Source organism: Vespa mandarinia, chromosome 2 (genome assembly GCF_050613455.1).
Source record: "Vespa mandarinia isolate Hongniang chromosome 2, ASM5061345v1, whole genome shotgun sequence".
NCBI classification, from domain to species: Eukaryota; Metazoa; Arthropoda; class Insecta; order Hymenoptera; family Vespidae; genus Vespa; species Vespa mandarinia.
Window position 1 is genome coordinate 1,450,571 of NC_140811.1, and position 19,430 is coordinate 1,470,000.

The following is a 19,430-nucleotide window of genomic DNA, read 5'->3' on the forward strand; positions in this document are numbered from 1 at the left end:
CGTTGGCGGCCACTAAAGGAAGAGGTTGAGAAAACGCCGGTAGGGAGAAACTTTTTTATGGCGACTCAAAGTTTGCGTAGAAGGCTGCACCCCTTTCCGAAAGCTTCGACGAAAAGGAATGAGGATAGATAATAATCGTATTCTTTCTTTTTCTTTTCTTTTTCTTTTCTTTTCTTTTTCTTTTTTCGTTTTCTTTTCTTTTCCTTTTTACTTTTGACTCTGAAAAAAAAAAAAGAAAAAAAAGAAAGAAAAACAACGGAGTCGTAACGCACGTTATTCCGTTTGAAAAATTGTTACGTCAAATATTATACGAGTTATATGTGTCTATAAAAAAAAAAAAAAAAAAAAAAATAATAATAATAATAATAATAAAAAGGAAAAAAAAGAAATCAAGCGAATCAACTCGGGACACACGATTGCAAAAGAATAGAGAAAGTAAAATCGTGCTACTTATTTTTTTCTTTTTTTTTTTTCTTAATCTGATCTCATTACTTTTCTTTGTTTTTATTTATTTTTGCTTTTTTTTTTTTCTTTCGTCATAGATAATAAAATTAAATCTCGGAAGTTTCGTAAAGTAGAAAAGAAAAAGGAAAATATCGAAGCAACGTTTGCGTACATTCCCGTCGCAATATTTATAACATTATCAATTAATCGTGAAGTATCAATTAAACGTTGAAATTTATAATTGACAATAAATTTTTGTCATTACGTCGTTTGCATATGTTGGATGAAAATTTTTTTATAAAAAATTAATTCCTTATTTATTTATTTATTTTTTCCTTAGAATAAATCTAAACAACGTCGGGATGATTACGATTGATCAATTTATTATACACAATCGTTAAGATCTTTAATTAGAGGGGGGACAGGGAAGGGTTCAATATTCGTCATGTATAAAAGAAAAAGAATAATGAAGAGAAAAAAAATAAAAATATTTCATTTCTTTTTTGTTATTTTTTTTTTTTTTTTTTTTTTTTAATTTATTTTTCTTCCTTCACAACGCATTCGCAATTAATTCAAAGGGTAAATTAAGGGTTAGAATAAGATACTCTGACGAAATTTCACTGAAGTCAGAATTCGATGTAGGGGGAGGGTGGCGAAGGTTAAAAAGTTTCAAAGTGGAACTCCGACGATCGTTCTCGTTTGAGTCTAGCCTCTCTCTCTCTCTCTCTCTCTCTTTATCTCTCGGTGTTAATTATCATTGAAAAGCGAAAAAAGATAGCGCTGCTCTAAAAGCTGTTTGTCCTAGGCATTACCAAAGAGCGTAAAAGGTGAGTGGTAGCCAAAGAAGAAAACGAAGAAAACGAAGAAAACGAAGAAAACGAAGAAGAAGAAGAAGAAGAAGAAGAAGAATAAGAAGAAGAAGAGAGCATGATCATACCATTCCGCTTTTGCGTTTCTAACGCAAAACGTTTCGTTCTACGTTAAGGACCGTTCACACGTGCGAGAATTCGCGCAGGGATAACATATACACAAACCTCTTGCACACATACATACGTACATACATAGATTCATATAAAGATACACATACACTACGTTTCTACAGACAATCTCACTGTCTCTCTTTCTCTCTCTCTCTTTCTCTCTCTCTCCCTCTACCTATCTTTCTTTCTTTCTTTCTTTCTTTTCTTTTCTTCCATCTCCATTTTCTTTAACTCTTTTCTCTCTTTCCTTCTCTATTTTACTGGACTCGCTCGTACGGCGATAATGCGTGATAATTGACACCACACACATATATATATATATATATATGTGTGTATATATATGTGTATATAAATATATATGTATAATATATATATGTACGTGTTACGTACGAACTGACTTAGCTGTTAAGTAGTCCCTTCGGTGAGTTGTGAAACTGTGTTACGCCTAAATGATGGTTTCAAATTCTTTTAATACGATTTAAACAAAATTTCGATTAATAAATATATATATATATATATATATATATATATATACTAATATCAATATAAATATTATATATATTATATATATTATATATATATATATATCTATAATTATTTTTTTCTCCTCGTTTCATTGATTCTATTCAACGATCATTCAACGTGATATCGTAGAATGATTTTTGCAAATGGATTCTCTCCGATCGAGTCGAGAATACGATCTATTTATTTATCTACATACACACACATATATATATATATTTTTTTTTTCTCCCTTTTTTTTTTAATGAATATTTTTACAAAGAAGAAAAGAAAAAGAGAAAGACAGAAAGAAAGAAGGAAAAAAACATAAGAAGAAAAAAGAAAAATTGAAAGACACGTGGTAAGTCGAAAAAAAAAAATTTGTAAGAATAAAAGAAAACTTGTCTGGTGAAAACAAAGGATCCTTCGTAGAGATATACATGCATAACTTATACACATGTACATACGTACGTAGTTATTTACGTATATCCTTCAAGAAAGAGAGACACCCACACATATACATACATACATGCATATGTATATATATATATATATATATATAATACATATAGGTAAGATCACACTCTGTCCGAAGAAGCGTAACTCTACCCAAGACAGGATGCATCGTGATGTTATGGTAAATATACAACAGCGAAAGATCTCGCACCTAGGTGCGAGACCAGCCTCGGAGTTTGCCTGCGTAAACAGACAGGAGGATGGAGTTTATGTTTCTGTCTCAAATTCCTTACGTGCAGGCACATAACTCCTTCGGAATGATAATGCATCGTAACGTTTAACGACTTCGTCAAAGACACGCTTCTTTCTCTCTCTCTCTCTCTCTCTCTCTCTCTCTGGTTCGTTTTTTCTCGATCTTTTTTGATACTATTTGTTCAACGTCTTTTTTAGGAGGATCCCAGTCCGAAAAGTTTGGCAAGACGATTATCGAAGCAACCATAAGCGCCTACGAACTGAATATTCTTGTTTAACTTCGATACATCTCAGGGTAACTCACTCACTCACTCACTCACTCACTCTCTCTCTCTCTTTCTCTCTCTCTCTCTCTCTCTCTCTCTCTCTCTTTCTCTGTCTCTATCTCTCTATCTCTCTCTTTTTTCTCGTTGCCTAGTAATAGAGATTTTAACTCCACGTTAATGGTTAACACGATATTATTTGTATTAAAGAGAAGAGAAGAAGAAAGAAGAAGAAGAAAAGAAAGGGAAAAAGAATAACATGAAAGTGGAAGTTTATATATAATAATTTGTTAATATCGTTTGAAATTGTATCACAGAGATTGGCCGTGATAAGTTAATGCAGGATTTTTGAAATATATTTATATTCGAACAAACGACGCCACGTTCATGAATAGTTTTATTATGATTTACTCGAATGATTGATCGAACACTTGATGAAAATAGACAGCTACTCTTTACAATAATATCGTATGATATAATATTGTTGTTTATTTGCGTATAAAATATTGCAAATGCCGACATTATTTATTATGTAACATATACGGATACTATTGCATATAGTATATAACACAGTGTCGTTGTTTATTTTACATATAAAATATTTCTCGATACTTGGCACGTATCGTTCTTATACGAGATATTTCCTTTTAAATAATTTTTCTTCTCAAATGATCGAGAACTTACCGAGAGAATTTAATCCGTAACTCGTTTGATAGACCGTCTGGGAAGGACTACTGATCGACAGACCAGAATTGCCAAGGCCCAAGTTGCCAAGAGTACTGGGGCTTTGTTGACCTAATTGCCCGAAACCACTCATGCCCATGCCGCTTTGTCCCAGTTGGCCGAGACCTACAATAGACCAGATATTATGATTAATCTTATTTAATAAGTAATAATCCAAGGGTAAATGATAGTTAGGCCAATCATATTCGTTTTAATCGAACATACTATATTGATTTGTTGATGTTATTATTTTGAAAATTATAGAATAAAATAAAACTTGGCAATCTTTCTTTCTTTCTTTCTTTCTTTCTTTCTTTCTTTCTTTCATTCTTTTTTTCTTTTTTTCTTTTTTTTTGCCCCTTTTCTTTCATTCTTCCTCTACTTCGTCTTCTTCTACTACTACTACTTCTTCTTCTTCTTCTTCTTCTTCTTCTTCTTCTTTTTCTTCTTCTTATTCTTACCAATGTAGGATATCGCATGGCAACGTAATAAGACTAAGTAATTCGAAGTTACCTTCCGTCGGTGAACGAAGGAAATTAAATTAAAAGTCAAACACCGTCGTCGTAGTCGTCGTAGTCACGACTTTGCCCCCATTAAACTGGACTCCATCCCGTATCTATCTCCTTAATATGAACTTTTTGCTAATTAGTTATATCGCTTGTTAAATTGACACATAGAAATTTTGCTCTTCTAATCATCGATACCAATTAGATAAAAATGAGATATCTGTCTCTCTCGATTTACTTGTCTATATTATATATAAGAAAAAAAAAAAGAAAAAAAAGAAGAAGAAAAAAAAAATAGAAAAGAAAAAACGTCATATTACCTCTCCTTCGTTAATCGTGAAATTTATTATTCTACTTAATTATTAGTCGTGTTTCCTCTCTCGCGATTTACGAGAAAATCGATTGATAATAAAAATAATTTAGATATAATGAATATGGAGATGAATGAAAAAGTAAAAAAGGAAAGAAAACAAATAATTGGGAAAAAGTCGAATGGCAGAGAGAGAGAGAGATAAAGATAGAGATAGAGATAGAGATAGAGACAGAGATAGAGATAGAGATAGACAAAGGGAGAGAGAGAGAGAGAGAGAGAAAAAGAGAGAGGGTTACTGAGAAAGAAAATTATCGACGTCTGACCTGTACTCACTCCCCATCTCTCCGCAGGTGCTTGAAACATCGCAGTTCCGCATAGATCTGGACCAATTGGCCCGAATGGTGGCAAACCATGCGACGGTAGCAACGTACCAGTACCACCGAACATGTTAGTCGTCTTCTTACGTTTCTTCCATTTTGCTCGACGATTTTGAAACCATACCTGAAACCATGGGAATCATTCGTCAATCACGTAAAACAAATACATTCACTTTTTCCTTCTTTCTTCCTGATTCTTTTTTTCCTCTCTTTTTGTTCGTTTTTTTTTTTTTACTTTTTATCCAACAGATCACGTGCGTTTAATCGATTGATATGACATATGTATTTGATAGAAGTTAAATTGACGCGAAACTTTATTCCATAATTAATAAAATAAATTGAAACGGGAAACAGAATAATATTAAAGTATTATTCAAAAGTATATATATATATGTATATATATGTTACAATCTATATTTACTTATATGACATATTAAAAGTAAAATAAATCAAATTGGAAATGAAAAATTGGCAATGAATGAATAAGAAAAATAATTGCTATCTGAAATAAATATTATCAAGAAGTTATTAAGCGAATATTAAACCATAATTTCATTATTAAAATTGAAAGTTAAATTATATAAACATATACATGTATATGTATATATATATATATATGTGTGTGTGTGTGTGTGTGTGTGTGTGTACATAAATATCTAGTAAGTATAGTTAGAAGCAATAGGTATTCATCAAAAGCTCATTCGTGTATTAATTCGAGAATCTCGAGGAAGGCACGTTGGGCGAAACCCCTCGAAATCGATATTTTCATGGCACGAAGCGCAAGAGCAAACGCTACCTAGTAGACTACCGGCGATCTTTTCGCGTTCTCTTTATCGAAGCACCAACGACGATTTTTCTTCGAGTGAGTTAGCTGGGTAGGGAACTGGAACAAGAGAGAAAGAGAAACAGAGAGAGAGAGAGAGAGAGAATCCAACGCTAGCTGGGTAAGATGTCCCTGGGCGTTAGGACAATATCTTCGACCCCACCGCGGGTAGCTATTAGCCGACGTTATGAGCTGTTGATTCTGGCCACGTAGTGCCCTCCTAAGCTGCCGGGGTCCCGGGGACTTGATTTATTGATATCGCATGCAAAGCCCGCCTCTGTGTTCTCCGATATATACCCTCCTATGGTTCTCCCCACTATAGTTCCATGCACAACCTAGAGTCCCTTTCCTGGCACGGTAGCGCGTACTATAGTCGTCTCATATGTGCCCATAAATTAGTACTTTAGCGTTGGAGTACACAGCGCAGACGCAAGCTCACGAACGAAGCATACTACAGATAAAGATAGAGAGAGAGAGAGAGGGAGAGAGAGAGAGAGAGAGAATGAAAGGGGGATCGTAGAAGCTAGAGACACCCTCTCTCTGCTAACGTGCAGGGATTATACGAATCTAATTGGATATATGGGGTTTACACGTTCTAGCGTACTTCAGGTATTGCCACGACCACGAAACGATCGTTTTTGGATTCCTCGAATCCAAGGACGTTTGACATAATTTCTCTTGAATTTCGAGTTTCTCCAATATAGTGAATCATATGGTGATTGACACGAGTCGTCTTAGAATCTCAATTGATGAATCGTAACATCTGTCTTATAGAGTAACTAGCTATCGTGTCTTTCTCTCTCTCCCTCTCTCTCTCTCTCTCTCTCTCTCTCTCTCTTTCTCTCTCTCTCTCTCTCAAGGATATAGAATGGACGTTCGTGACATTAGAGTAAGACGGTGTTAAGTGCATTGGGACCAAAACGTTGGGGCTATGCGTCACATAGCTACCATATCAAGTTTACCCTCTCTCTCTCTATCTATCTATCTATCTATCTATCTATCTATCTATCCATCTATCTATCTATCTCTTTCTCTTATGCCAAGAACCGCAAGTTTCCACCTCGATATTTTGTAACAACATTGCAAATCTAATAGATTTTACAACGGTAACAGTAAGCTTAAATTCGTTATCCGTTAATTCGTAATTTAAGTTTGTTAAATAAGTACATCTGCCAAATACTCATTGTCAGATTAACAGAGAAAGAGACAAATTAAACGTAAATAGATATTCGGTAAAATATATTCTCGTGTTATAAATTGAATATTATTCATTTAATAAATTATTTGCTAATGAATTTTTAGATTAGAAAAAGTACACGAAAAAAAAAATCTCGATCTGAGGACATGATATTCATCTTCTTTGTATCACATTGTAGGTGTGGTTTGCACTGATTTCACGGTAGAAGTACGGCTAAAAGCCCGTGGATAATTCGCCGTTACACGCCGTATGAGCATCGGTGATACAACCAAGGTGAAGGGGAAAAAAGAGACGATATATATACATACATACATATATATATATATATATATATATATATTTATATATATGTATGTATATATACGTACAAATATATGGTTAGACACAAACGTTTATATATCTCGTATTATCACGTACACATACTTTCGTATACAATCATGGCGAATGTAGTTGCATCGTTGGATGGGCACATACGTGCGGAACTTCCGCTAATTAACGCAGCCATACGCTAATGATTCCTGTTACGAAATAACTGCCTGCGAACGAGAGCTTTCGACGAGAGCTGGACCTACATGTAATATATATCGTTGGAGTTACGGGCCAAATTAGCAACTCGATCCTTTTTTTTTTTTTCTTCTCTTCTTTTCTTTTCATTTCGTCTCGTTTTGTTTTGTTACGTTTTGTTTTTGTTTATTTATTTATACATTTATTTCTTTTCTTCTTTCTTTCTTTCTTTTTTTTTTTTTTCGACGCTATGTAACAATCCGAAGAATGATGATAGCCCCGTATATACATGTATATACATATATATATATATATATTTTTTTTTATATACTTCAGAAATATTGATAATAACTTCATTAATAATCTCCGATAGTGAGAATAATGAAAGACGGATATACGTTAACGAATTAGATTAGCATCCCCTAGAATCGTTCCACCCCTTCCCTTCCTCCCGCCGTACAATCCATAATATTATTATTAGAATAAAGTAGAGTTTAATTTAGTATCATATTTAATTCAAGAATTCTATTTATTTCGGGTTTCGAGTTATTAAGATTTTATATCACGTTCAAGATAGTAACAATGTTTTGTTATCGTTTAAATGATATTCGGTTTTTTGTTTTTCTTTCTTTCTTTCTTTCTTTCTTTTCTCTTTTTTTCTTTTCTTTTTTTTTTTCATTTTTCTTTCCTTTCTTTTATTCATCGTCGAAACGTAAGATAACTAACTCGTTAATGCGGAATAATCGGATTAGTCAGCATTCAAATGATTTGGATTAAGGATATTCTACACGCGGACGTGAAGAGAATAGAAGATTAGATGGGATAGGTGAAAGAATAGAGAACTGCGAACACACCTTTCGCTCGATGACTAAGGTAACTTCTCTAGACACCCCCTATTTCAATGATGAATACTATGTTTTTTTCTCTCTCTCTCTCTCTTTCTCTCTCTCTCTCTCTCCCTCTCTCTCTCTCTCTCCCTCTCTCTCTCTCTCTTTCTTTCTGTCGGATCAGATCGAGCAGTCAATTAGGAACATTGCTTTTTAAAAATTGATCAATCACCGCATCTCGTACTTGCCAGGGCGCCTGCGCTCTACCAGCTGTTCCCAGGAAGCACCTGGAATCACGGCGTGGGTGGAAACGGACGTGCTGCTTTCGAGTAATCAGTATCTTCTCTCTTTTTCTCTCTCTCTCTCTCTCTCTCTCTCTTTCTTTCTTTTTCGTCTCCCTTTTTCTTTGTCCCTCTCTTTCTCTCTCTCTCTCTCTCTTTCTTTCTCTTTCACTGTGTTAACGATCCTCGGCCTAAGACGATATCACGAGAGAGAAAATGTGTTCGAAATTTTTATTTAAAAAAAAGAAAATATATATATATATATATACACATATATTCGTTTGAATTATCATAGTAACGCAGTAAACTGTACTTAAATTTGCTAATTAAACTGAAGTATACTTAAATTTACAAAAGATATATATATATATATATATATATATGCATATATTTAGTCGACATATATATATACGCATATATGCGTACATATGTCTCTCTGTGTGTATGGATTAAATGCTAAAATTACAAAAGATAAAAAGAAAAAGAAAGAAATGTATATCTTGAATCAAAAAATTATTTGTCGCGTGAAACACCATTCAATGGAAACAACGACTATCAATCTCATTCAAAATAATAATATCACGATATTATTATTGTAAAATTTTTCTTTCTATCATATTACACAACAATATATATTACGTCTGTTTTCTTTCTTTTCTATTTCCACGTACAAACTATATCCATAATATTCATTAATATATAAATTATTATTTAATAAAATGTTAGAATATTTATATTAATATTAGTTGATTCGTTTCGTATTTTTACATAAGTGCCTATTATTGAAAATCAAAAGAATTTTATTCGTCTGGGGGAAAAAAAAAGAAAGAATGAGAAGAATAGAGAAAGACATAAAAAGAAAGATAGAGAAAGAGAGAGAGAGAAAGAGAGAGAGAGAGAGAGGAGACAGTCGAAAAGAAATCAAAGTTGACTTTTTCTATTTCCTTTCGTCGATCGCGAACGGCTTAGTTTAAGTTCGAAAGAAGAACCCTCGAGTTTTCTTCTTCGAGGGGTAGAAAAAAAAGGAAAGAACGAAAGAAAGAAAGAAAAAAATGGAAAGAGAGAAAAAAAGAGAGAGAGAGAGAGAGAGAGAGAGAGAGAGAGAGAGAGTCGAGCTACGTTGTCTCGAAGATGGCGAAGGAAGAAGAAAGCTCTGCTTCTTTGCCCAATGGCAAGGGTAGAATTTCGTGCCTAGCCGAGGGTGAAGCTTTAGGACAAGCTGCAACGTTCTGTCGGTGGTAAGGGGATGATAGTGGGTGGTGGTAGAGTTGGATGGTGCGGTGTATAGGAGGATGAGGGTGTAGAGGGAAGGAGGTGAGGGTTAGAGTGTTACCACGGCGAGACCTCGTAAAGGGGGTCTCAGCAGGCGCTGATATAAATTGAGCTTGCCATCAAGGCAAGCGCCGGGATCTCCCGTAGACCCCCGAAGATATATAGAAGTAGCTTTCAGTGCGCCATTGAAGAATAGTCCGACTCCCGTTTTCGTCGAAAAAGAAAGGAACAAGAAGAAGAAAAAAAAAAAGAGAAAGAAAAGAAAAAAAAGAAAGAAAAAGAAAGAAATGTCTCAAATCGTTCGTCGAAAGCGAACGGGATTACGTTTTATCTTTACCTACTCTCGCGTCATTTCTTCTCTTCTTCTTCTTCTTCTTCTTCTTCTTCCTCTTCTTTTTGTTCAACCTATCTTTCTTGAGATCTGATTTCTTTCTCTCTCTCCCTCTCTCTCTCTCTCTCTCTCTCTCTCTCTCTCTCTCTTTCTCTTTCTCTGGCTGTCTTTTTTTCTTTCTCTGTCTTTCTCGCATTTTGACACGTAAAAGGATATATATATATATGTATATCTAATCTTGATTTATTAGTCATTAGGAATTGGTTGAATACGCGTTATGTCCTTTTAAAAATCGAATCTCACCTCCATTAGATAGGAGGAATCATTTTTCTCGATCAAATAATTCATCGGTAGGAGACATATTTTCTGTTGAATTTATATGGTGACATTTACTCGTCCATCTCTCTCGGTTTGAGACCTAATGAGAATAAATACTATATAAGTTCGCTGGATGCTGCACCAGCCCCTGATTGATGATGGTGCTCGGGCTCTCCTGTCCGAGGGTTGCAAGACGCATTACCCGGACCACCTACTGTTTCACGTTTGCGTTTCGTCGTCGTAGCCGGCAGAGATTTTCACCCTGCCATTAGCGAATTCCTCGGGATTTTACACATCCCGTCTGGAATTAAAAATCGAACGAATCTTTCCGTCGGATAAGCTCGGCTACGTCAAAACGTAATATCTGTATATTAATAAAGAAAAGAAATTCTTTCTTTCGTTACTTTTCTCTTTATTTTTTCTTTGTCTTATTTCATTTACTTAATATTATTATTATTATTATTATTATTATTATTATATATATTTTTTTTTAATTCATCTCGTTCACAGCCTTCGTACGTTTCCCTTTTTCTTTTCTTTTTTTTTTTCTTTCCTTTTTTTCTCTTTTCTTTTTTTTTAAGACGTACATTTAAATACGTCAATACGTCGATATCATTGCGCAGGTTGGCGCACGATGAAATTTATCGCGAAATATAAAGGTGGAAGAAGACACCGGGGTCAATTCCAAGCCAGGAGGAAAATCTCGTAAAGTGTTTGCCGTGAAAACGACGATAAAATTCATACGACGACGCTCGCATACTCTCGCATGCACCGTCCGTCGTAAACTTGATCCATTTATACTTTATTATTATTTCACGCGTGCAATATCGTTGGCTTAGAAGACCCGTCGTGAAATTAGCACGAATTGGCCTATGGAACTACCTACTGGATTTATCTTTCCACCAAGAGATAACAAACCTTTGTTGCTCAACAAATTATATAGATATACATACATATATTTTATATATATATATATGTGTGTGTGTGTGTGTGTATGTAAATATATGTATTCGTTCGATTTTCTAACTTTTTTCTATGGAAATAAAATCGACTACTTTCCGCAATTAATTAAATCCCACTCACATACATTTTATCCGTATATTACGGACGAATTCATTTTACATTTATGAACGATCACGTATTACGACTATTACTCTTCAAAGTGACATCTTTCTCTTTCTCTCTCTATCTCTCTGTCTCTCTCTTTCTCTCTCTCTTTTTCGCGAACGAGCGATATCATTCGCGCGTGGGAACGCAATTTCTATTCACATAAAGAGATAGAGAAATGGGTTATTACTTTGGATGTAATAGTTTTATCACGAAAATAGACCTTATAATTTTATTCATTAAGAATGACCTATTATAGAGACATATCTATTGTTCAAATTGTTTCATTGAATTTTATTAGATGAATCGTAAAAGGAGAGAAAGAAACGGAATTCAAAAAACTTCATATCTTTACTTCATGTAAAACAACCTTTCAGATCCCATACACATACACACACACACACACACATACAACGTTCAAATAGGAACATTAAATAATATAAATATCGAACGATTGAAAAAGAAAGAAAAATCTTAATCTCGTAAGTTCATATTTCGATATTAGAAAAGAGAAAAGGAAAAATGAGAAAAATGAGAAAAAAGGGAAAAAGAAAAAGAAAAGGAAAAAAAAGAATTAAAAAAAAAAACCAAAATGAAAGCGTTCGAGGTTGATAAAACGCGTTGACAAAAACGAATTTAATCGAAGCGGGATGAGAAGAGAGCTTTGCGATAATCAGTATCCGGCATGTTTGGCGGTAGTGAAATTATTCAGAGGATGGTAGACGTCATAACAAAATGGGCATTAGATGATGCTCCCTGGGGTCACCGCGGCGACACAGTTTATCCATTGAGAACCCCAATGCTACCGCGATGCTCCTCCATATTCCTGCCACGCAACATGTATACGAATGTATACACATACATACACATATGTGTTTGTCTGTCTGTGTGTGTGTGTGTGTATGTGTGTGTGTCTGTGTATATGTATACGTATATACTTTGAAAGGGAACAACAAGGAAGAAGATAGTAGTTCTCTTTGTAACGTGTTGGTACGAACAGAACTCACTCGCACTAAAACGCACCCCGCGCATGATATTTTTTCGGACGGCGACACGTAAGAGCTAATATCATGGCCTATGCATATTTATACGGCATTAAAAATCAGGCCTCCCTTAAAATGCATAGGCTACTGCATAGCATACGCGTTGAATCTTCGTCGCGGTTTTTTTGACGACGGAGAACACGACTAAATACTTTTCGCATTCTTCAACGAAACTTTTTTTTTTGTTCTTCTCCCTCATCTCCTCTATCCCCTCTCTCCACTCCCCACCCCCATCTCGCCCCCCCCTCTCTCTCTCTCTCTTTGTTGTGTTTTTATCTTTTTTTTACGTTGAAATAAAACTTTTGATTATTATCGCTGAACGATTTCGAAACGAGAGTATTCCTTGTTATTGTTGTTGTTGTTGTTGTTGTTATTTCGCATGTACGCATATATGCGTTTATATGTATTCATGCGTATGTATGTGTCTGTATATGTGTACGTATTTTATGTATATAACAGGGAACGATCGTCGTTAATTCGGGCAACGCGCTAATCGATGTTTTGCGCTCAGTAAACAACGAGGAACGGCGATGATTTAAACGACCGGCGCGTCTCGCGTAGTTTTGGTCGAACGTAATTCAGGCGTTTCCTCTATGCGGCTGAACCATAAAGTGTTAGCCTCGTGTCTGACCGCCTATCGTACGTAACTACTGCCACGTTACTCGGCCATAGTAAATCGCATTGAAATTTCGTCGGGTTTATCGATCACTACTAGTTCGAAAATTTCGCACCATCCTGAGACAACTTTCGATAATGATGTTGATGATGATAAAGATAATGATGATGATGATGATGATGATGATGATGATGATGATAATAATAATAATAATAATAATAATTGTGAATTAAAAAGAACACATTCTCTATTAATAAGATGAGAGTTAATTGAACAGATCTATCTATGTGTACGCATTTATACAAATCGATCAATACAGATCTATTAATTTCGTTAGCTAGAAGCATTCTCTTCGTTAGTAATTTGATAAATTTCGTTGACATCGAAACGTTTGACGTCCTTGAGATCCGTAAAAACGTCCTCGATTCTACGTAAAAAAAAAAAAAAAAAAAAAAATGATCATAATAATTATTGTCAATAAGAACTTTCACTTTTCTTTTTTTTTTTTTTTTTTTTTTTTTTTTTGAAATAAAAACTAATCCACAATGTTATTACAAAAAAAAAAGAAAAACAAAAACGCTATGCGAAATATCGAAGGATTTAATTAATCAATAGATATATTTTAATTGTTCTCCCAGGATTTTTAGATTTGTTTTAATCGATAAATAGTGAAACAAAGAAACAAACAAAGAAACAAACAAATCAACGAACGTCTTTGGTTTTTGTTACGTTACCGTCGGGACAATAACGAAGCGCGTTTACCCTCGCGAGGCAGTCACTTGTCTCTCCCATAGGAGAATGGAATGACATAGCCATTCGACTCACTCCCATGGGATACTTTGAAAGCAATACTTTGCTTACTCGCCGACGACGGGCCTTTTCCCCGTCTCTTCCAACCTCCCCCCACCTCCCTTTAACCTCCCTTGACTTTGTAAACGGCATATGCGACTTTTAGCGACAGTATCTGACACAGAAAGTCGATCTTTGATTTTTCCGAAAAGTCCATAGATATGTATATATATATATATATATATATATATATATATATATATATCGTCTTGGGATCGAGTTCGTGACACGTCATACGTTTGTTCGTTCGAAAAATAGGGAGTTAGTAGCAGTTTTACAAGGGAATATTCCTTAGTATTATTTGTCAACGTCCACCAGACTCCGTGGCATTATCGTATCATCTGGGATAACGCATAAGTATTAATATCTACGTAGATACGTGAAATTAAGAAAATTTGTTGTGAGAATCATCGAACGAAAGGTAAATTAATGAAATAATTACTAATCTTGTATTAACGAGGTACTATCGTTATAAGGACGAATCGAAAACGAAAACGAAAATAAAATCGAAATCGAAAATTGAGCCTTCCAGTCCTCTTCCTCCTTTTCCCTCTTTTCCACTCTCTCTCTCTTTTTCTCTCTCTCTCTCTCTCTCTCTCTTTCTCTCTTTCTCTTCTTTCTTTTTGTCCTTTTTCCTTTTTATCTCATCCGCGCGGATACGCCGCGCGTGCATCGGGGGTAAAAGGGAGGGGGCCAAAGAGGATCCTGGGCCAATAAAATTTCCGAGCAGTAGTAATCGAAAGGACCCTTCAGCCTAGAAACGAGCAGTTACCTGAGGCAGTTAAGTTAAATGCCTGTTAGCAGACGTTAACTGCTCGGCGCTATGGGTTCTATTCCGCGGACGATTGCAATTTTAATCGACTCTTCATTATGATTAAATTTAAATCGGCTGCACACGGAGAGTCTAATAAAGCTCGTTCGTAGTGAGCACGCGAACGGCGAACTGGCACCGGAAATAGAAAATGTCTCCTGGGCGGATTAAAATACGCGTAATTAAAACCGTAAAGTGCCGATACGCGAATCCCGAAATAGACCGTCGGCTTTTTAATGAATGCACCGACTGAAAAAAGCTTTTGTCTCAGCGCCCGGGGGCCATCTCTTCTCGAAATTCGTGATGATTGAGCTTTATTTGAAACACATACACACACACACGTGCGCGCATTGAAGCTGACGACGTCGAAATTAAAATTCGCGAAATGATTGACGGTAAGAAATAACGTTGCGTTCGTTCTAAAATCGGTACGGATCAAGCGAATAAAAAAAAAAAAAAGAAAAAAGAAAGAGAAGAACAAGAGAAAAAAGAAAAAAACAAAGAACAGAGAAAAAAATAGAAGAATAAAAGAGAAGAAGGCAAAGAAAAAAAAAGGAAGAAGAAAAAAAGCCATTGACCCCGGGGATAGGGGAGGGGTTGCTGCTTTCGACCATCACTTTTCTCCACCCCCTTATCCCCCCCTTCGATTCTGCTACCGCCCCTTCCTTTTCCTCCACCTTCTCCTCACTCCTCTCCAAAGCGAAACGCGTTGTCACCAGTCCTTTTTTTTCTACTTCCTGTCCCCCGTCCCCATTCCAAAAACCGATTCGGAAAACGCGCGACGCGATGACGACGAGAACGCTAGTGCTGTTGTTGTTATTGTCTTTGCTTTTGTTGAATGTTGTTATTCTTGCTATTGTTGTTGTCGTTGTTGTTGTCGTCGTTGTTGTTGCTGTTGTTGTTGTTATTGTTAGTGTTGAACTGTTGGTGCTGCTTCTACCATTACCTATCGTCGGTTGCCGTTCATCGCGACGAACGATATTTGAACGCCCCGTGCCTGGACGATTTATCGTACAAATAATATTTGTATTTCTCTTCTCTACGCTCTATGTATATAATATTTTCGACGTTACCCCCAAATACCTAACACAAATTTAAAATCTCTCTATGTATGAGCGACGCGAGAACTACCTACACTCTCTTTTCGTTGCAATCTGGTCAGGAAATGCGGCGGCGGACCCCGGCTGCGGTTAAGGGTGGGTTGAGCGGGGCTAAGCGAGGGATAGAGGAAGGAAATATTTATTTTCATTTGCGTTTTCTGAATTATATAACGTTCGTTTACCGGCACGAATATACTGCTCCTTTTTTTTAATAGCCCTCACTCCAGAACACCCACACCATTTCATCCCATCTCTCCCACCGACCGCAACTACCCGCGACTACCACTCTTTCCTCCCCTTCCCCCCATTCCCTCAATTCTACACCCCCATCCCCTATGAATGTTCGTTCTCTCTCATCGAGTCACACTTAAACGTTCGCCAAGAATAATCTTCACGGATTTGAAAATATTTATTTCTCTCTCTCTCTCTCTCTCTCTCTCTCTCTCGCTCTCTCTTAATCTCTCGTTCTCCTACCATTTCAAATAATAAAAGACTCGATCTAATGTAGAATCCATTATATCCATTAGTATTAATTAAACGCGTAGCGGACGCGCCGGCAAAGGTTCGTGCATTTTTCAACGATAAAGTCGACGACTTTTGATTATTTTATTCTCACTCACTCGGCTCGATTCGGGCCATAGAAGTAGCCGTGGGGGGCATATTCTCGCGTATTATCGAATTTTCGGCGTATCGGCTCTCATTCACGAATCTGCGCGCGATGTACCTACGAAAATTCGAACCACGAAAAGTTTAATTGTACAGAGAGAGAAAGAGAGAGAGAGAGAGAGAGAGAGAGAGAGAAAGAGACAAATTTCTCTCTCTCTCTCTCTCTCTCTGTCAGTTATACGTTATCGATAATCACATTAAAGTATATAATTAAGCACTTGGCATTAACGAAAACAGCTGTGTAACAATGCCACTTCGGAATGATTATCGTTTCGTGTAAAGCAACGTTTTCGCGAAACGATAACGTTGGCTGCTTGTCCCGCATATAATAGTTGGTAATTAACGTCGATTAATGAAGCTGCGATTTTCCTCTTTTCCTCGGAACAGAACGTCGCATTGATCACCGGGAGCTTATTGGTTGTACAACGTTTTAAATAAAGTAATCATGCTCACGTTCATTCTATGGGACAAATATAATACGATTCGTTTCATTCATTCTACACTCGTTTTTGTTCATTTATCGAGAACAAATTTATATTCTCGAAAGATGAAAATAATATTACGAAGGAAATATAATACGTCAATCGTTTTTATACTATCAGAATGATATATCGAACAATTTCTTATCCACTTAATGCTTGTATATATATATATATATATGTTTTTTTTTTCATTTTCTTTCCTCTTCCCATTTTGTTTCTTTCTTAGCTCAGTTTAAGGATACGTATAACGTGAAAAATCAATGAATATGAAGAGAAAGAAAAAATAAGAAATGAAAGTAAACACAATCGTATTGTATCGGGAAAATTTGACGATTTTTTTTTTTTTTTGATGACTCTGCAAATTGGTTCGGAGGTGATGGTGAGAGGGTTGGGTGATTGTTATTTTGGAGAAACTACAGATTGGAAGAAAATATTCAAACAAAATATGTCGTCAAAGTTAATCATCGTCGTTATCGTCACTGTCATGGTCCTCGTCCTCGTTCTGGTTCTCGTCCTCGTCCTCGTCGTCGTCGTCGTCGTCGTCGTCGTCGTCGTTGTCGTCGTCGTCGTCGTAGTCCGCCATGGCAAGTCAAGAAATCTTTGATAGCGACGCTCGATAGCACAGCCCGGTCGCTGAAGCGCCGGCGCCTTTCTCTCGCAGCCGGATTGGTGTGCCTGAGGCCCTCTCCACACGAGTACCCGCCGCACCGGGTTTCCTTGGAAACGCTGAAGGTTCGCTCTGCTGATGTCTACCCTCCTCCTCACTCACAGAAAACCTCTTTCAATTAGGTACCCAGCCATCCGACCGATCCCTTCTTCTTCTTCTTCTTCTTCTTCTTCTTCTTCTTCTGTTGCTTCTTTTTCTTTCTCATTTTCGTCTTCTTCGTTCTCGTCGTCTTCGTCTTTCTCTTCTTTTTTATTTTCTCTCTCTCTCTCTCTCTCTTTCTTTCGAGCACGAGCTTTCGGAGACATTTCCACTTCTTCTTGAAATCCAAATTGAAGAAAATAGATACTGTCATCATCATCATCATCATCATCAGCATCATCATCATCATCTTCTTCTTCTTCCCTTGTCAAAAGTAATTAGAATTTATTTAGCTCGATCGAGGCCCGATTAAATATACGTTCTCTCCTTTCTTTCTTCTTACTTAAGAATTTTATAATGTCTTGTTACTTTCTCTCTCTCTCTCTCTCTCTATCTCTGTTGCTTTAATCTTTCAAGTAGTATACTTGTAATATATATCTTTCAGTTTTAAAATTTTATTGGATTTTCTCTTCGTGAAATTATTTATTACATTTAAGATCAAAATTTCTCTCTGTGTGGGCGCGTGCATGAGCGTATATGTAGATAGATTCTATTCGAGAATTGAAAATTTCTGTAAACATATCATGTTGCATGGAATTCGCATATTATTAGAATTTATTTCGATTGATTTTGAAATCCGATTAAAAAGGACGTTTCTTTTTTCCTTTTTCTTTTTTTTTTTTTTTTTTTTTTTTTTTTTTTTTTTTTTTTTTTTTTATATTTTCCCTCTTTAATAAATAATATTCTCGAATAAGTAATATTTAACGAATGTTCGTTAAATACATAGTTTGATTGATCATTATATAACGCAGATATTATATCTGATAGATATTATTATATAATTATTTCGTAGACATGAGAAAAAATTATGTTTCATTGGGAATACAAATGTAAACATATTGGAGTCGATAGAATTTCGTAAATTCGACGAGTTATGTATATAGATAAGTCGTGAAAATAAATGAATCAATGAGGAATGTGAATTAATACGATATAATTAATACGAATTAATGATACGGGGGTTTCACGTCATTGGAAAAGCGAATGGCTGATCTTATCGATGAATAATGTAATTCGTACAAAGCCGTAGGAATCGATTCTAACGTTCTAACGTTAACGAATAATTTCTTCTTGTCTCTTCGTCATGTCCACCGTTTTATCCGATAAATCTCGTTAAGTGTGAACAAAAAAAAATATTTTATGAAAAAGAATCAACAGAACGTTTAGATAATAAAATACCTCGTCGTCTCGATATGAGAAAGAGAGAGAGAGAGAGAGAGAGAGAAAGGGAGGATGGGAGACAAAAACGAATCTTAAATTCAGTAGTTGCGGTGACTGTCTCGTTAGAGTTCTTACAAGCTAGCAGAGCGTTAGAAATAATGCAGAGATTCCATCGTATTCTCTCTTTCTTTTCCCTCACTCTCTCTCTCTCTCTCTCTTTCTCTTATGTGTATGTGTGCAAAAGGGAGAGAAAGAGTAAAACGAAGAGATGTGAAGAAAAAGCGAGAAGAAAAACAGAGGGACTGTTTGATATGCGGCTCAACGCGCGTCTTGACTGACGCCTCCAACTTGCGAATGAAAT

General features: G+C 35.9%; 1 protein-coding gene across 3 annotated transcripts in view; it reads right to left on the reverse strand.

Moving 5' to 3' along the window:
* Positions 1–19,430, reverse strand: part of otp (orthopedia homeobox) — a 40,111-nt gene that overhangs the window by 10,808 nt on the left and 9,873 nt on the right. For all 3 annotated transcript variants that reach the window (XR_014983844.1, XM_035888054.2, XM_035888053.2), the window contains 2 exons: positions 4,762–4,939; positions 3,581–3,745 (listed from right to left, as the gene is read on the reverse strand). Coding sequence is in view for 2 of the 3 variants with exons in the window: in XM_035888054.2 (XP_035743947.1) it covers positions 3,581–3,745; positions 4,762–4,939 (343 nt within the window). In the remaining variant the exon portion in view is untranslated. The remainder of the gene's footprint in view (positions 1–3,580; positions 3,746–4,761; positions 4,940–19,430) is intronic.